The sequence below is a fragment of the Podarcis bocagei genome, assembly GCF_964188305.1.
Source record: "Podarcis bocagei genome assembly, chromosome: 8".
Lineage (NCBI taxonomy): Eukaryota > Metazoa > Chordata > Lepidosauria > Squamata > Lacertidae > Podarcis > Podarcis bocagei.
In genome coordinates, this window is record NC_138133.1 from 24,599,614 (window position 1) to 24,618,261 (window position 18,648).

The 18,648-nt window shown below is 42.1% G+C and overlaps 1 protein-coding gene across 1 annotated transcript in view; it reads left to right on the top strand.

Annotated features, from left to right (window-relative positions):
- The window catches only part of MYLK4 (myosin light chain kinase family member 4), a 35,347-nt gene that overhangs the window by 7,461 nt on the left and 9,238 nt on the right, over positions 1 to 18,648 (top strand). The window contains exons 2-11 of the mRNA XM_081206339.1: positions 4,128 to 4,194; positions 5,248 to 5,686; positions 6,406 to 6,677; positions 8,257 to 8,362; positions 9,248 to 9,341; positions 10,283 to 10,392; positions 12,358 to 12,499; positions 17,023 to 17,093; positions 18,177 to 18,305; positions 18,479 to 18,631. Coding sequence (XP_081062465.1) covers positions 4,128 to 4,194; positions 5,248 to 5,686; positions 6,406 to 6,677; positions 8,257 to 8,362; positions 9,248 to 9,341; positions 10,283 to 10,392; positions 12,358 to 12,499; positions 17,023 to 17,093; positions 18,177 to 18,305; positions 18,479 to 18,631 — 1,583 coding nt within the window. The remainder of the gene's footprint in view (positions 1 to 4,127; positions 4,195 to 5,247; positions 5,687 to 6,405; positions 6,678 to 8,256; positions 8,363 to 9,247; positions 9,342 to 10,282; positions 10,393 to 12,357; positions 12,500 to 17,022; positions 17,094 to 18,176; positions 18,306 to 18,478; positions 18,632 to 18,648) is intronic.

Genomic DNA, 18,648 nt, shown 5'->3' on the forward strand with positions numbered 1-18,648 from the left:
CACAACTATTAATGGGACTGACACAGAAGTGGGATATCTGATCCTAATAAATCTCCAAGAGATTTTTATTTTGTTTTTTTATTTCCAGAAGCTCCTGATATAAACACTCATGTACAGGCAATGTAGTATTTGCACATGCAAATTTCTATATATTATGACCTGTTAAGTGCAATTGAACTGAAGCCACAGAACAGTTCAGTTTTGGCACCCGATTTAACCTGATGGGATGATAAAGGCTGGGAGGTGGAGGCAACTTCATGAAATGTTCATTATAGTGCTTCTGGCAGTGGGAAGAAAATCAAAGGGTTTTATTAGGTGAATAAAGAAAGAAAAAAGAAGGCTGAGTATCAGAAACATTGCCAGGTTCATCCTGGTGGTGTATAAAGAAGGAATTCAGTGAAGTCAGGTGTTCATAAAAACTCCAAGTTAATTTTGGAATGAATTTCAAATTGCTACTAAAAGCACGATATTTATGCCTAATGACGCCTTCGTGTCTAATTCCTGCCTTTTTCAGCACATATTTCTTTCAAACAATCTCATCCAAGTACCAGGTCAGACTAAGGCATTATGGATAGGAAACGGTGTCAACAGAGTTAACTTGGCTGCTCAGAGAACACATTGCCCCAGCAAGAATTTAAGGCAAATATTATGTTCTGGAAGGAGCAGCCAGAGACCTTATAGAAAGGAGATACTGTTGAGCGTGGTACAACACCCGTTCACCTTGAAAGCAACCTGTTCCACGGTGCTGCCAAATAAAGTGCGACCTGGCTGATTGAGGGAAAGTGGTAATTGAAAGCAAATATTTTGCAGGGTTAGAGCAAGGAGCCAAACAGCAGCTGAGTTGGGGGACCTGTGTCTTTGGACTGAACCACTTCAGACCATGGAAGTGAATGTACCAATGTAAAAATAATCCTTCCACACGGTAAACAAAATGTCAGGAAATAGATTTCTAGTCTACTCGTTTCCCTGACATGCTATTTTTCTATGTACAATGTTCATGAATGTAAAAATAATCTCTTGCACATAGAAAGCAAACTGTCAGGAAGTAGGTTTCTAGCCCATTCTTTCCCCTGACATTCTATTTTTCTATGCATAAGGATGTTTTTGTTTTGTTGGGGGTTGATTCTGCCATGAGAGCCCCCACCTGAAGTCTGAAGTGGTATTCTCAGACATAGATTTGCCACCTCAACTGCAGTTGGGAAGAGATAGGCCTAAATTTCATGCTCAGACACAGAGGAAAAATGGAAAATTCCTCAAACCCTTTGAATCAAAGTGTGATTGCAGATTATCTTTCATAACCCTGTTGTAATATTATCTTATTTGAAACACCTCCATGCCTAGGAGCCATAAACTATGCTACCTCAAGGGGCTTCATGGAAAACAAAGGGAAGTTTTTCGGTTGATTGATAAAGGATTGTTGTTGTTGTTTAGTCGTTTAGTCATGTCCGACTCTTCGTGACCCCATGGACCAGAGCACGCCAGGCACTCCTGTCTTCCACTGCCTCCCGTAGGTTGGTCAGACTCATGCTGGTAGCTTCGAGAACACTGTCCAACCATCTGTTCCTCTGTCATCCCCTTCTCCTTGTGCCCTCAATCTTTCCCAACATCAGGGTCTTTTCCAGGGAGTCTTCTCTTCTCATGAGGTGGCCAAAGTATTGGAGCCTCAGCTTCACGATCTGTCCTTCCAGTGAGCACTCAGGGCTGGTTTCCTTAAGAATGGAGAGGTTTGATCTTCTTGCAGTCCATGGGACTCTCAAGAGGTGGCAATAATGTCTTGAGCAGGGGGAAAGGTGCGCAGACACAGTGGTACACTCTGTTGTGGATGGATCTCATTTCCCCCAGTGGCACAGGACCCACAGTGGCTGAGAGGTGGCTTTCATAGATACAGCCCATAATCATTTAATATTTGGCAGCCATAACAGTTGGTAGTGTATCTTGGGTAATCAGATGCTGGGGATAGGGTGGGTGGAAAGGCAACAGGGGCTATTTTACTCGGCAACATTTGGTTAACACTTCTGAAAACTGAATGCAGATCACAGTGGACTTGGGACTGATCCTGAGAGGCAGTTCTTATTTTCTAACATTCTGCTTTTTTCAGTGAACAGTATATTCGTAAAAGCTTCCTCTAGATGTCACTGTAGCATTGTAGACTACGGAGAAGTTGTACCAGGCAGGGTGTATCACATACTCAGAACTCCCGTGAATGTGCCAACATAATTTTGTGGTAGCAAATCATACCAGTTTGTTTCAGCACTGTTGTTTTCTAATGCATCGCAGTGATCAGCACATAACAGATTAAAATCAGATAGCAAAACTATGCTTGGCAAACTGAAGAAAGCTAATGATAATCTCTGAACTTCTTACCCGATGGCTATTTATTTCAGTGATATATATCTCACTTGTAAAATAAACCCTCAGAGTGGCTTAGCTAAGTGGTTGTAATATGCAGAATGTTCATGGTAGGGATGGAGGAGAAATTTAGTTAAGTTCACACTGAAAGGCAAATTATCAAATTCACACTTTCCCAAGAAATATGAGAACGGAAACACATTCGTCCTTCAAAATTCGCATTTAGCTTAATTTTTCGGTGCAGTTCTCCAACCAGATAAAGTTTACAACAAGGCATATATTAGGTTGAAGTGTGCATAAATATGACTACATTAACAAAAGTAACACAAGATGCATTACATTAGGACAAATTGTTTGCAAAAATGTGTGTATTAATCATAGCAGCATACAAAATGCTGAATAATTTTAAAGAGGATTTTTTAAAATCACAAATTGCTGCGGAAATTTGGAGAAATTAATATTAGGAAGTGAGAAGCAGAGAATCAAAATTGACATATCCATCCTTCCCTAGTTCATGGATATTCTAACTGTTGAGAAGCAAGGGGCAGTTATAGATTTTTTAAGTCAATGCTCCTGTTGTAAAGTATGAGGAAATTGTTAGTGGAAATGGAGAAGAGAAGCAAGGAGACTGTGAAGACATGGAGCAGGAGAGGCAGAGAATCAAAACTACAAGAAAGATGAATAAGGATGGAATAACAACAACAACAACAATTTATTATTTCTACCCTGCCCATCTGATTGGGTTTCCCCAGCCACTCTGGGCGACTTTCAGCAGAACATTAAAAACAGAATAAAACTTCAAACATTATAAACTTCCCTAAAGAGGGCTGCCTTCAGATGTCTTCTAAAAGTCAGGTAGTTGTTTATTTCTTTGACATCTGATGGAAGCCCTTCCACAGGGTGGGAGCCACTACCGAGAAGGCCCTCTGCCCGGTTCCCTGTAGTTTCACTTCTCGCAGTGAGGGAACCACCATACATTGTTTTGAAACGATAAGCTATCTAGTATTGACTCTCTGAGCAGTGAAGGCCGTTAATAATGGTGTTTTATGCAAACAGCCTACTTCAAAGTTTGCACAGAATTCAGTTCAACTCCATTTATAACAGTTGGTCATCACTGAATACTAAAAAGTACGAGTTTAAAATGTACAGCTAGCAATTGGGAGGGGAGAATCATTGGCCAGTCTGATAATAAAAACATAAGCAGATAACTGGCCCCAAAACAGCTTCTTCTTATTCTTCCTATTATTATTATTATTATTATTATTATTATTATTATTATTATTATTATTATTATTATTATTATTATTATTTATTTCTGATTTGTGTCTATGTGTGTACTTAGAGCAAAAATAGCAACATTATTTATCGCATAATTGCCCAATTTGGAAAGAAGGCACCAAATTCCAGAGGCTTTCCCATAGCAGACATTCCTTTGAGAATTTCAGACAAAAATCTTTGTCTGGGCAAAATCTATGGTAAGAACCTTGACCACACTTAAACCACAAATGGCCAGCTCATGGGAGCTTTTGCATACCTTCCCATCAAATAAGCCAATGTCATTGTTTGGAAGTGCAGGACCACGACTGCCTGTCTGTTCAAATAGGCATGTTCCAGTTGCAGGTAGCGGCCATGGGAAGTAATTACAGGTGTTGCCAGAGTTGGACTTGATTAGACGTTGTGGGAAAATATGTGGCTTACAGAAGAGAAGGTGCAGTTTTGCAAAGGAAGTGTATTACAAATTAAAGGTCTAATGTGTTTGCTTGCTCCTTTCTCCCTAGGAAAGATCATATCTAGCCGGAAAGGGAACAAAATTGATAAAGAAGAAGAAACCACCAGATTCCTCAGGTTAGTTTTTGTCTTCTAAACATAATGACAATACCTTTCTATACCTAGCATTGTGCCCTAGAGAAGAGGGATGACTTGTCAAAGGGAAAGGGGGCTTTAGCACTGCAGGGCATTCTGAGGTGAAATTTCTCAACCTTGGCCTCTTGCCCATGGGACCTGTGCCAAGTCTACACCTCTAGACTAGCTCGTTTTATTCTTATAAGCCTAAACTTATTCCTGTAAATACAGTGGTACCTCAAGTTACAAACGCTTCAGGTTACAAACTCCGCTAACTCGGAAGTAGTACCTCGGGTTGCAAACTTTGCCCCAGCATGAGAACGGAAATCGTGCGCTGGTGGCACGGCGGCAGCGGGAGGCCCTATTAGCGAAAGCACGCCTCAGGTTAAGAACAGTTTCAGGTTAAGAACGGACCTCCGGAATGAATTAAGTTCGTAACCCGAGGTACCACTATATGTCAGCCATGTTACTTACCACTTAGAACATGGGTAGGCAAACTAAGGCCCAGGGCCTGGATCCGGCCCAATTGCCTTCTAAATCTGGCCTGCGTACGGCCTGGGAATCAGCATGTTTTTACATGAGCAGAATGTGTCCTTTTATTTAAAATGCATCTCTGGGTTATTTGTGGGGCATAGGAATTCGTTCATTATTATTTTTCAAAATATAATCCGTCCGCCCCAAGGTCTGAGGCAAAGTGGACCGGCCCCCTGCTGAAAAAGTTTGCTGACCCCTGAATTAGAAGATTTCTCAAACAGAATTTTAATATTTCAGACCGAACTATACATACTGCAAACTATACTTGCAGAATTTTTTGAGATCATAGAATCATAGAATCATAGAGTTGGAAGAGACCACAAGGGCCATCGAGTCCAACCCCCTGTTCTTTTGTTCCAGTACATGGGAAATCTTGGGTTACCTTTTGTATCAGTGTAGAATAAATGGAGGAAAGAAGGAGAAACAAATGACTCCCCCCCCCAAAAAAAAAACACTGAAATGCTGCGGGCCATACATGTTCTTCTTTCATTCAAATGGCTGCTGTTTTCCGTTTGGTTCCAGAGGAATCTGATGGGAGCCCAGAATCGTATTCCCACACAGAAAAGGTCCATAAACTCAACAAGGAGAATACGGAGAAGGCAAGTGCTCTTTTTGTTCAGAGAAGTTCCCTTAAACCTCTTACTCATGAGTCAAAGGAGAAGGCAGAGGACAGCCATAGCAAAAATTGGAAAAGCTCGCTCCCAAAGACAACAGGGAAAAAACTGGCAGAAGCAAAGGCCGTTTGCAAAAAACCGAGTAGCGACGATACAAAGAGTGATGCTTTGGGAGTTGTAAAAAAGCATCAGAGGTCTGAAGAAAGCCCAGAGAAAGCAGAAAAGGATGTTGAAGGAACAGATACTAGCAGAGATGAAGAAACAGAAGTACCAGAAACTACATCCCCAGGTGAAGATACAGCAGAAGATCTCAGCAGTCCATCAAAAAGCCAGAATCAAGATGTCAGGTAGGTTTTATATGATAATTCCTCAAATATCATGCAGCTACCTATTAAAGATTGTTGCATGCATGAAGAGTGGGGCTTGTTGTGATTTATGCAAAGGTCACATACAACACTGAATTTGCATTTTAGAAATCTGTCATACTTGACAAAACAGACGAACACATTGGTTTGGAGATGGCAAAATGACAAAGCTCCACTAGCAACCAATAACGATTGAAGTGTTGGTTTGTTTTATTTATTGTTAGTATAACATACAAACATAGTACTATTACAAATAAAAGCATAGGAAAATACCATTTTAAAATGTTGACAATGTGAGTTTTTACAAATGGTAATGATAGTTACTGATTGTTCCAATACTCAATCTTCCCATTGAAAATTAATATTTGAATATTCTTCCCTTGCCTATCTAGTGATGTTTAGTATCTCTGTATCCAAAATATATAGAACTTAGTATGTGCGTTCTTTGTGATCTGCTCTGGTCTGGTCTGAAGTTTGCAGAGATCAATAAAGTATAAAATGGTGAAGACACCAGCTGCTTTTTGTGCAGTTATTTTATTGTATGCATTTTGTTTACCATATGCATTTTGTTTAGGCATGAAACGCAAACACTAAAAAAGTAACGAGATCCTTACATTGTTTTGTTTTAACCTATATTTTTGCTTCATTCCAACTCCACTCTCATGATGCCATTAGAATAATCTCTATCCCTCATCCTGTAGGCATAAGGACAGTGAAAAGGCCTCATTCCCTCCAAAAGATGAGCAGAATGGCAGCAGTAAGCGTCGTGTGAATGACTTTGGTCTTACCAAAGAGGAGAGCAAAAAGAGCAGGGTAGATGCAGCGAATGCTAAGGATGGACAGAAACCCAAAGGAGCGACGAAGCCAAAAGAGGCACAGCCTGCCTTGCCTGGGAAAACAATTGGATCTGATTCCACACCCAAGAAGACTGAAAATAAGCAAGAAGCTTCAATAGGAGACAGTATTACAATTGGTACAACCTGGCTTAAAAAAACAACATAGATATGCATGGTGATAATGCCAAGCAAAATGACGTGTACCTTGCATCTTTAATTAACTTGCATCTTTAATAGAACTTGCATGAAACTTCAGGGGTGTTATTTTGTTAATTCACACCAGCTGACAATCCGTTCTGAGAATGAGGAAATTCAAAAGCTTTCTGTGGAGTCCATTCTGAAGCCCCATGGCAACTTGTTCATTGGGGGTTATTGTTGTTTTGTACCAACTAACAGGGCTTGAGGCTTTTGCAAAATGTGAGTCTTCTTTGCTTTGTTTTGTTTTGTTTTGTTAAGGCACAGTCCTCAGGAAGTTCACAAGATTCTTTTTTTACAGGAAAATTTTGCCATGGCGTGAGAAACCGTTGCAATACTACCCTTTAGTTAATTCTTTTTAAAAGTGGTGATATAAGAATCCATGGAAAGCCACTGGAGAACTTGATAGCTGCCCAGCTTGCTCCAAGATGGTCCCATGACTTGGATTCCGGATTCCTGATAAATCCAGTTCTTAGGAGCCTCTTAAAGCAAACTGAAAAGATTATACTTTCTGGGGCAAATGGAAATGCTTTCATGTGTTGTTATTCACACAAATGGCTTTTAGTAAGTACCGTATTTCTCACTCTATAGGACGCACCGGACCATAGGACGCACCTTGTTTTTGAGGGGGAGAACAAGAAAAAAAAAATCTCCCCCTCTCTGCTCAGCGCCCCTTCAGCGAAGCGGCAGGAGAAACGAAGCCCCTTCCATTTCTCCTCCCGCTTGGCTGAAGGGGCGCTGCGCAGCTCTCCCTCTCTGCTGAAGCCAGGAGAGTCTTGCTCTCCTGGCTTCAGCGAAAGGAACCTGAAGCCTCCAGAGCGCAGCGGGAACTCGCGCTGAGCTCCGAAGGCTTCAGGCAGCTATCTCTGAAGCCTGGAGAGCGAGACGGGTCAGTGCACACCGACCCCTCTCGCTCTCCAAGCTTCAGTGAAAGCAACGCGAAGCCTCCAGAGCGCGGAGGGAGCGCTCCCTCTGTGCTTTGGAGGCTTCGTGTTGCTATCGCTGAAGCCAAGGAGCCTGCATTTGTTCCATAGGACGCACACACATTTCCCCTTAATTTTTGCAGGGGGGAAGTGCGTCCTATAGAGCGAAAAATACGGTACCTGACTTACAAAAACAGGCCCAGGACTTACCTCCCTAAACTCACAAGGTGGGTTGATGTGGTGGCTGTTTGTAGCTTTAACCAAATGAAGAGGTAGCCTCCAATTTCCACACCATAAGCCCTGTGTTTATATATCACCACCCCCTCATTCTTCCCTGGAATTCGAGTACAGAGGTGAGAATTTTGAAATTCAAAATATATTCTGGTGCATGTCCGGAGTGAAGTTCGGTGTTGAGTGTAGCCAACGAAACTCACCATCAGGCCTTGCTGTAGAAGGGGGAATTAATATTTTGTAAAACAAAGTGCATGTGTACTGAACATTGTAACACTGCTTGTTCCGTGGAAATGGTAGATAATGAGCATAAGTCCATTTCTTTATGTCATGTGAGGATTTCACATGCATTTCTTATCATTTGTAGAGTATATTTCACCACCGGCGGCTCCCTTTGATCATCGGATCGTCTCAGCTAAAAGAGCAGGGATCAATAGCTATTATCATGTTCACAAGGGCGAAGTTTTGGGAGGGTAAGTACAATTGAAGGTATTGTTAGCAGAATGAGGAATCTCTTCAAGTTGTTGAATATCACATTGCTATGGATGGTTTTATGGTAGATTAGGCAATAGGGGTAACTAAAGTAAAGCAACAACCATTTAAAGTGGTGTGGGAAATCAGTAACAAAGGCAATGTAACATATTGATAGTTTTAAATGTTAGGTTATATAACATATTATTTTTCCATTTGGCATAATTAGCCATGTTTTCAAGATATAGGTTAAAAAGCTGAGGTAATATCCAACTGAGTCATATTCAGAATGGCCCCACTGAAATGAATGCACGTACGTCCATTGATTTTAGTGTATCTACTCTGAGTATAACTAACATTGAATATCACTCTCTATATCAATTAGTGGGGACAGTGTCCACTTTCAAGGTACACAACCATTCTTACCTGAACTCCAATTCTGTCCATCATTCCTTACAGGAATCATTCTCAGGGTAACTCCCACATTATTTTCCTCCTTCAGACTTACATTGGCATGCCTTTCTTAAGTATATTTCCTCTTAATTTGAGGAGGTTTGACAGAAATAGCCAGGAGTCCAGCAGGATTGGTGGGGCAGGACCTCACAATAAGGGACAATTGCTAGACCAGGCTTCCTCAACCTCGGCCCTCCAGATGTTTTGAGACTACAATTCCCAGCATCCGTGACCACTGGTCCTGCTAGCTAGGGATCATGGGAGTTGTAGGCCAAAAACACCTGGAGGGCCAAGTTTGAGGGAGCCTGTGCTAGACACTGTTCTGCCTCAAATAATGAGATTCTAGTGAGGATAGCAAACTTGAATGCTCATATCTCAAAGGAATGGCGATGGGTCTTGGATTCAGCAACATTTCCCTCTTTTCCTTTCTTTAGTGGACGATTTGGCCAGGTGCATAGATGTGAAGAAAAATCAACGGGTCTCAAATTAGCCGCCAAAATTATAAAAGCAAGAGCTGCCAAGGAAAAGGTAAGGGCAACTGGAGTGCAGGCCTACAGCAGAGCCTTGCCCAAGGGGTTTTGTTATGCAGATTACTTTACCACTTCCAAGTGGCAGCTTCTGTTCTACTGATTCCCATATACCTTGGTTTATTACGCTCCTGTTTGTACAACTTGTGAACACAGCTGTGGAACAGTTATTTCTTCTTCCACTTGAATTGCCTTTTGAATCCCAGCTCACTCGTGTCCACAGCCCATAATGAGATCTCCCTGTAAATCCATGGTTATAAATAAGCCGTATTATTTAATTTCTTTAATTTCTTTTATTGTAGTTAATTTTTCTGCCACTGAGCCATAGTCTTGGCCACTCTTTCCATTACACCAAGTTCAGGAGGGATTTATCTGTCTAATAACAGACACCAGGATTTCCCCACCCCTCACACCATTACAATATCCTTACCATTTCTAGGCATGAGCTACTTTCTCCTGTCCCCCCCCCCCCACATTAGCTTAAAGCTATTGCCACTAGACAATATTTACAATATATGTTTGCTATTAATAGGGAGATACCCAGTCTGATTGTCCTACAAACCTAGGAACATTTTGAATGAAATGTCAACAGCAGGAAGGAGCGATAGCCAGTGTGGTGTAGTGGTTAAGAGCGGTAGTCTCGTAATCTGGTGAGCCGGGTTCGTGTCTCCGCTCCTCCACATGCAGCTGCTGAGTGACCTTGGGCTAGTCACACTCCTCTGAAGTCTCTCAGCCCCACTCACAGAGTGTTTGTTGTGGGGAAGGAAGGGAAAGGAGATTGTTAGCCGCTTTGAGACTCCTTAGGGTAGTGATAAAGCGGGATATCAAATCCAAACTCCTCTTCTTCTTCTCTTCTATATCAGCGAGGTCAAGCAATAAGTGTGTATCCAATTTCTGCCATATTTATCATCCTATTTAGCACCCTTCTTTCATTCTTCACAGGACGAAGTAAAGAATGAGATCAATGTGATGAACCAGTTGAACCACGTGAACCTCATTCAGCTGTATGATGCTTTTGAATCAAAAAACGACATTGTTCTCGTCATGGAATAGTATGTCAAATGTGTCTTCTGTTTCCTTTTCTTGGGCTTTCGGTTATGTCCACACGTGTGCATATACACACACAGAGTAAATGGGCCTTTTATTTCTTAGCCTTATTTTGACATGGGTTGCTTGTTTTTTATTTTATTTTATTTATCTCAGAATAAAACTTTATTTAGAATTCAACAATAACAAAGAAAAAACCCCCACAGATGGGTTGGTTGTTTTAACTGTAGTCGCTGTGAGAGGGAAGGGTTCGACCTCTCTCTATGCACTCCGCTCCCCATGCAGACAGTGGTACCTTGGTTCTCAAACTTAACCCGTTCCAGACTTTTAAAAACAACCCCTAAAACAGCAATTCAACATGAATTTTACTAACGAGACCATTGATCCATAAAATGAAAGCAATAATCAATGTACTGTACTATAAAATAAATAAGACAGTATTGTAGATGTTAATTAAAAAAAAAAATAATAATTCTTACCTGCACTGATGTTTGGAAGGGGGGCTTTTATCCATTTCTGCAGTAACACTATCAATCAATACCTGAACTGGGTTCCCACACAGTCAAAAAAACAAATTAACCAAAAAAGCCTCAAAAACAGAAACGCAAAATAAATAGCAAAAACAAAAGTGCCAAACTTAATCCGTTTCAGAAGTCCGCTTGACTTCTGAAATGTTCGAAAAGGCGCAGCTTCTGATTGGTGCAGGTGCCCCGGAAACAATAGTCGACAACCACATTGGACGTTCGGCTTCCGAAAAACGTTCGAAAACTGGAACACTTCCGGGTTTTCAGCATTTGAGGACCAAGGTACCAGTGTATCTCTCTCTCTCTCTCTCTCTCTCTCTCTCTCTCTCTCTCTCTCTCTCTCTCTCTCTCTCACACACACACACACACACACACACACACTGCATGTGTAGATGTATGTACATAGAGCTTCTCCATAGGAGGGGAATTCGGACTGGCATGGAGGAACTCTTTGCATGTATATCTGCAATGGGTACACATATCAGCGCCAGGGATAGCGCCACCCACCATGACCCCTTCATATGTTAGGTGAAAGCTTCTCCCAATGGCATTGTGTTCTCATGTTTTTGTGGGGGAAGAGAGGGGTGCAATCTAACTCATAGGAAAACCGAATCCTGAAATGCACATTTTGTAATGATTTTTTTCTTTTTTTAAAAAAAGTGTTTTTATTAAAGATTTTCTAGGGTCACCTATGGGATGCGGGTGGAGTTGTGGTCTAAACTACTGAGCCTAGGGCTTGCTGATCAGAAGGTCACCGGTTCGAATCCCCACGACGGGGTGAGCTCCCGTTGCTTGGTCCCTGCTCCTGCCCACCTAGCAGTTCAAAAGCACATCAAAGTACAAGTAGATAAATAGGTACCACTCTGGTGGGAAGGTAAACAGCATTTCCATGCACTGCTCTGGTTCGCCAGAAGCGGGTGAGTCATGCTGGCCACATGACCCGGAGGCTGTACGCCGGCTCCCTTGGCCAGTAAAGCAAGATGAGCGCCGCAACCCCAGAGTCGTCTGTGACTGGACCTAATGGTCTGGGGTCCCTTTACCTTTAGGGTCTCCAAGCCACATAAAGCGTCTCAGCTTTCCGTTCATAGAATCCTTTCTACAGATCAGTCATATTTGAAGTAAGACACTAATATTATAGACCATATAAAGTTGGGGGAGAAGAGGTGGGGAGAGAGAGAAGGAGTTAGTAGACATTCATTCTTTTACATAGTGTATGTGCAAGGTTTTTGTATCAGCATCATGCGGGTATGCTCTCTTTCTATTCATTTATTAGTTTTCATTGGTGGTTAGAGAGGTTTGGGGGGCCCAGGGTGTGGTTGGTTGCCTTCAGTTGGCTGCAGTGAGTTTCTTTAAATAAATAAAAAGTGTGTATGTGTGTGTAATGCACTCGCCCTTGATTATGGGTCTCTCCAGTAATGTGAATCTTGAATTCTCTCTTTTTTTCAGTGTGGAGGGAGGAGAACTGTTTGATCGAATTATTGACGAGAACTGCAACTTGTCAGAGATAGACACCATCTTGTTCATAAAGCAGATCTGTGAAGGGGTTCAGTACATGCACCAGATGTACATTCTCCATTTAGACCTGAAGGTACAGTGTATTGATTACACTACCCATGATATTAAAGGTGGCAATTTTCCTCCCTTGAGGCACACTTGCTTGGCTAAAAACTGTTGGATTTCAGTGTTATACCTGCAGTTGATTCTCTCAGACTTATTTTTGTGGTCACTTAACAAATGACTGCACTACATTCCGCTTTTCTCAAACATTTGCTTTTGTCCCTAAGAAGTCTGACCAACACCTCTGCTCTGCTGAATTTGATACCTAGGTTTAGGTTCTCATGTTAGGTTCTCATGTTTCAATACCGATAAGTAAATTTATAACTGGTCGACGTTCAAGAACTTTGTGAGTTTAATTCAGCAACAAGGATGAGATGTGTTATGTACTGAGTTGAATAGGATTCAGAATGCAGCAGTCTGATTGGCCCTAGAACAATAGGATTCAGAATGCAGCAGTCTGATTGGTCCACAGGAGCCAATCCAGCTCCAGGTGGAAGTGAATCCACAACCAGATTGGCCCACAGGTGAATCCCGGAATTAGCCAATCACATGGGGCCCATTGTGTAAATAATGTATATAAAGCAGACATTCTGGGGGAACTTCCATTCCTCCTCACCACAATGAGCTGAATAAAGGGCATGAAATGCACTCTCAACTCCAAGTATATTTCAAGATGTTACACAGAGATTTGTGTAGCAAAACCCTGTGTCCACCTTTGATATGCAAAAGTAGATTTGGAAGGAGGGTGAATAAGTAGGAGTGCACCTTTGGAACCCTGAAAGGAAAAGGAGCTCTGGGTAATGTGGCTAGCCTGTCACCAGCTCTGACAGCATAACAACCAGGCCATAGCAACCAGGGTCTCATGCCTGCTCTGCACCATACTCTCCTTCCCTGGTCCCATCTCCACCATATGGAACACCCTCCCATCAGATGTCAAGGAAATAAACAACTATCTGACTTTTAGGAGACATCTAAAGGCAGCCCTGTTTAGGGAAGTTTTTAATGTCTGGTGTTTTATTGTATTTTTTATATTTTGTTGGAAGCCTCCCAGAGTGGCTGGGGAAACCCAGCCAGATGGGTGGGGTATAAATAATAAGTTGTTGTTGTTGTTGTTGTTGTTGTTGTTGTTGTTGTTGTTGTTGTTGTTGTTGTTGTTGTTGTTACCATAGTTTTCTTTGTATAAGATGAGCTTTTTTTCTTTTAAAAAAAAAGTTTAACATTTGGACTCGTCTTATACATGGGTAGTGCAGAGTAGGGACTGGTGATTGGTTCCAGCCATGAGCAGGAGTTTCTCTGCGGGGGGAGATTGGTGACTGTGTCAAGGGGTGTCGCTGTACCACTTGGGTGCTCGATTGGCGGCTGCCATTGGCAATCATACACATGATTAGTTGCTTTGGCGAATGTCAGCTCAATAACTCTGGGCAATCCCACACCCCAATTTTCTTAGTTTTGAGTTCCCCCAAATAGGGGTGTCTTATACATGGGGGCATGTTATACATGAAAAAATACGTTAGTTAGTTAGTTAGTTAGTTAGTTAGTTAGTTAGTTAGTTAGTACTGTACCACTTTAAACAGTCATGGCTTCCCTCAAGGATCCTGGGAACTGTACAGTGGCACCTCGCGTTAAGTGCCGTATTTTTCGCACTATAAGACGCACCAGACCACAAGACGCACCTAGTTTTTGGAGGAGGAAAACAAGAAAAAAAATATTCTGAATCTCAGAAGCCAGAACAGCAAGAGGGATCACTGCGCAGTGAAAGCAGCAATCCCTCTTGCTGTTCTGCCTTCTGTGATAGCTGTGGAGCCTGCATTCGCTCTATAAGACGCACACAACATTTCCCCTTACTTTTTAGGAGGGAAAATGTGAGTCTTATAGAGCAAAAAAATACGGTACTTAATTCGTTCTGGAGGTCCATTCTTAACCTGAAGCTGTTCTTAACCTGAAGCACCACTTTAGCTAATGGGGCATCCTGCTGCTGCCGCACTGCTGGAGCACGATTTCTGTTCTCATCCTGAAGCAAAGTTCTTAACCCAAGGTACTATTTCTGGGTTAGCGGAGTCTGTAACCTGAAGCGTATGTAACCTGAAGTGTATGTAACCCGAGGTACCACTGTACTTTGTTAAGAGTGCTGAGAACTGTTAGGGGACCCCTATTGCCCTCACAGAGCTACAGTCCCCAGAGTTCCCAGAGAAGAGGTGCCAATGGTTAACCACTCTGGAGATGGTAGAGCACTCTTGAGATGAGCAAAGATGGCATCTCCTAGCGATTCTCAGCACCCTCAATAAACTACAGCCCCCTGGTTTCTTTGAGGGAAGCCACAACTGTTAAAGTGGTACGAGTTAAAGTGCTTTAAATGTATATTGTAGATACGGCCTGCCATATTATTATATTTGAAGCAGGACTTTTGTGTAAGGTGAGTCCTTGCTGAAGGGATGCAGTTTTCCCCTGGGTTGAAGTTAGGCACAGTGGCCTGGCATGAATTTTGAGGCCTTCGCTTGGTAGTGGTCCCCATGCTGGAGAATGGGTCCAGCAAACGCTCAACAAATGCTCTTGAACTTGTTTTTTCTCCAGGAATAGCCGCACTGGTTTTGTTATATTCATATGTGTGAACTGTTCTGACTTAAGCCAAAGTAATACTTTGAGGGGTCCGCTGAGTGAACCTGAAGAATCTGATCACTTTAGGTGGTAATTAATGTGTGTGATATTGCTGGGACATTATATCTGTTTTTAGCGCTGAAACATTAGAACTAGCAGGAACCACCTTGTTCACCTCTGACCAAGAGGAGAATTCGATTATTGGTCCTGCCAAGCTTTTGTCTGCAGAAACCATCACATCTGAACCAAAATGGGCTAGGTCATCTTTTTGTGCTTTTAACATTTAGTTTGCTTCAGTTCAGAACCTTGCATAACTTCAACATCGTCCTATCCATTGATGTTCCTTTACATGGATTTAAGACTATATTCATGCATAATTTTATAAACTAGTGCCATGTATCTTTTAAAAGCCTTCTCTAAACTAAAAAGTCCCAAATGCTGCAACCGTTCCTCATAGGGCAGTCGCTCCATCCCTTTGGTCATTTCAGTTCCCCTTTCCCAACTCTGCAATATCCTTTTGGAAGTGAGGCAACCAGAACTGCACAGAGTATTCCAAATGCAGTTGCACCATAGATTTGTATGATGGTATTATGATAGCAGAGGGACGCGGGTGGCGCTGTGGGTTAAAGTACAGAGCCCAGGACTTGCTGTTCAGAAAGTCAGCGGTTTGAATCCCTTCAATGGGGTGAGCTCCCATTGTTTGGTCCCTTCTCCTGCCAACCTAGCAGTTTGAAAGCACGTCAAAGTGCAAGTAGATAAATAGGTACTGCTCCAGCGGGAAGGTAAACAGCGTTTCCGTGCGCTGCTCTGGTTCGCCAGAAGCAGCTTAGTCATGCTGGCCACATGACCTGGAAACTGTACGCCAGCTCCCTCAGCCAATAAAGCGAGATGAGCGCCGCAACCCCAGAATCGGTCACGACTGGACCTAATGGTCAGGGGTCCCTTTACCTTTTTATTATGATAGCAGCAATTTGCCTTTTTTCAGGGCTCCTGCACATTGAGTCAACATCTCTATGATTTATCCTTCTTGAAAAACTGCAAATTTGTGAGACAAGTATGGATTCAAATATATAATCAGCAATGATGGTGGGTGCCTGAAGACTCAAATCACACATCTGACATAGCGATCCTTTGAGCAAATTCATTCCGATTTCAGCTGAGGTTGTGACATTTGAGAGCATCACCATATAAAAAAAGGATTAAAGCAATTTGTCTCCTGACAGCCCAGATGCATTTAACCTTTACGTCTTTCCTCTCGGTCAATATCTGTTGTTGTTGTTGTTGTTGTTGTTGTTGTTGTTGTTGTTGTTGTTGTCGTTGTCGTTGTCGTTGTCGTTGTTATATACAGCCCTTTATCTAAAGATCCCAGGGCGGTGAACAACATTAACAACATAATTCACATAGTATAATAATCAAATCACAGAAAAAATCATAATAACATTCCCCCCTCAACACACACACACATTTAAAAGGCCCACATTTAATATGTTAGATACTGGTTAGGGAGGGGAAAAACAGTGAACTAAGAAGCTAAAGCTGAAAGATAAATGTTGAGTAATGGTGAGTTTTAAAATAAGAGTGGAGGAGGAGGGGAGCTTAAAAAAAAATCCATGTCTCAGCCTGGATTCATAATGGGCTGCAAAATCACAACACAGACTTCCTGAAGTCCAGTTTGAGTCCTTTCTGAAAGCTCACTAATGAGTTTTTTATCTTGACTGGCCACATTATGTCAAACAGAAAAGCCACAGCAAGCAAAAACCTACACTGGCAGAGCATTCCCAGCCTCAAATACCACATGATTACAGTCTGAGATGTCCACAGAGTCTAACCTGCTTCGTGATGCAGGCACTGCAAAGCGTATTTTTGTGCTGTGTTGTATTTTAAATGTGCTGATTCCACTTCATGTAGCATTTCTCATAAATGTGTGCTCTCTTTCTTTTTTCTTTTTCCTCCTGGCAGCCTGAGAATATCCTGTGTGTGAATAGAGAGACAAATCAAATCAAGATTATTGATTTTGGGCTGGCAAGGAGGTACGTTGCTTTCAGTCAAGCTACCAGCATCTTTTAGTTCCTAAATCCAAAGTCCATTTTCAAGTGATCTAATATTGGGAGAAATGGTGCAATAATAAAGAAAAGACTCTCTAGGCTAGCAAATGATGGCCAGTCTAGAACACATTTCCTGATGAACCTGATAGTACACATCTTGGTCGAAGTTTCTGAACAGGCGATCTTCACAGAAGGGTGAAAATGCTGCTTTTGTTGCTGAAAATGCTGTCCTAGACCGGAAGAGGGATCCAATTTTGCTTCTTTCCAAATAATTCAGAGCAAGATGCTATCGTGATACAAGATCCTCTGCGACAGGCTGCATGCAGTCATCAAAATAAACACAGTCCTCTCAAATTCACATTCTGATCCTCAACGTGTTCAATGGATTGACTCTAGTAGGGCTTATTTCATGCCATATGTTAAGGATGGAGGTACTAAACCAAATGGCAAAATTACAAAACAATGGCCGTACAAGAAAAGGAAGTTTGGGGCAAGACAACAAGAGATGCTTTCTAGTCACCAGCATGTTTTATATCAGGCACAGGCAAACTCGGCCCTCCAGATCTTTTGAGACTACAACTCCCATCATCCCTGACCACTGGTCCTGTTAGCTAGGGATGATGGGAGTTGTAGTCCCAAAAAACATCTGGAGGGCTGAGTTTGCCTATGCCTGTTTTATATTCTCTGGCATCATCCTGACAGCTATCTGTTTGCCTGCCCCCACTAACTGCCTCCTCCCCAATTAAAGTCGGGCTCCCCTTTTTGTTCAGTGGGATATGTGTGAGTTCAACGTGGTCTGCCCACACAGTGGGACTCCCCCCCCTTCCTTCACTACTGTCACACGTCCCCTAAACCTAGTCTGTGTTTTTTCCCCAATCCTCCAGAGCACATTTAGGCAGTGTGGGGAAAGGAAAGAAAGAAAGTCCTGTGGACAAGTGGACCTTGTTCCTCTTCCTCATCAACTTAGTTGAATCCCAACCTTTGTGTTGAACTCTTAAGTATCTGTACATACTGTAGACGCCATCTTTGCTGTCATTGTTTCTCATGCATTTCGTTGTCGTTCATTAGATATAAACCAAGGGAGAAGCTTAAGGTCAACTTTGGCACTCCAGAATTCCTCGCTCCTGAAGTTGTAAACTATGACTTTGTATCGTTTCCTACTGACATGTGGAGTATAGGCGTCATTGCCTATATGTTGTAAGTAAGCTGCAGCCTACATTGTTAAGACTGTGTTTTTCTACTACAGTTGATGTCAACTTGATGAAAGCTACTCCTGGACTCTGACTGTTGCTTACAGTCCAGAAGGTTTACAATGTTCCGTGATCTACGTAATCAACAAAACGTTTTGCCTGTTTCCCTGTTTCCCGCAGGCTTAGTGGATTGTCTCCTTTCCTGGGAGATGATGATAATGAGACTCTGAACAACATCCTCGCTTGTCGGTGGAACTTTGAAGATCAAGAATTTGAAAAAGTGTCGGAGGAAGCTAAAGACTTCATCACTAAGCTTCTCATTAAGGAAAAGGGGTAACCAGATACCAGTA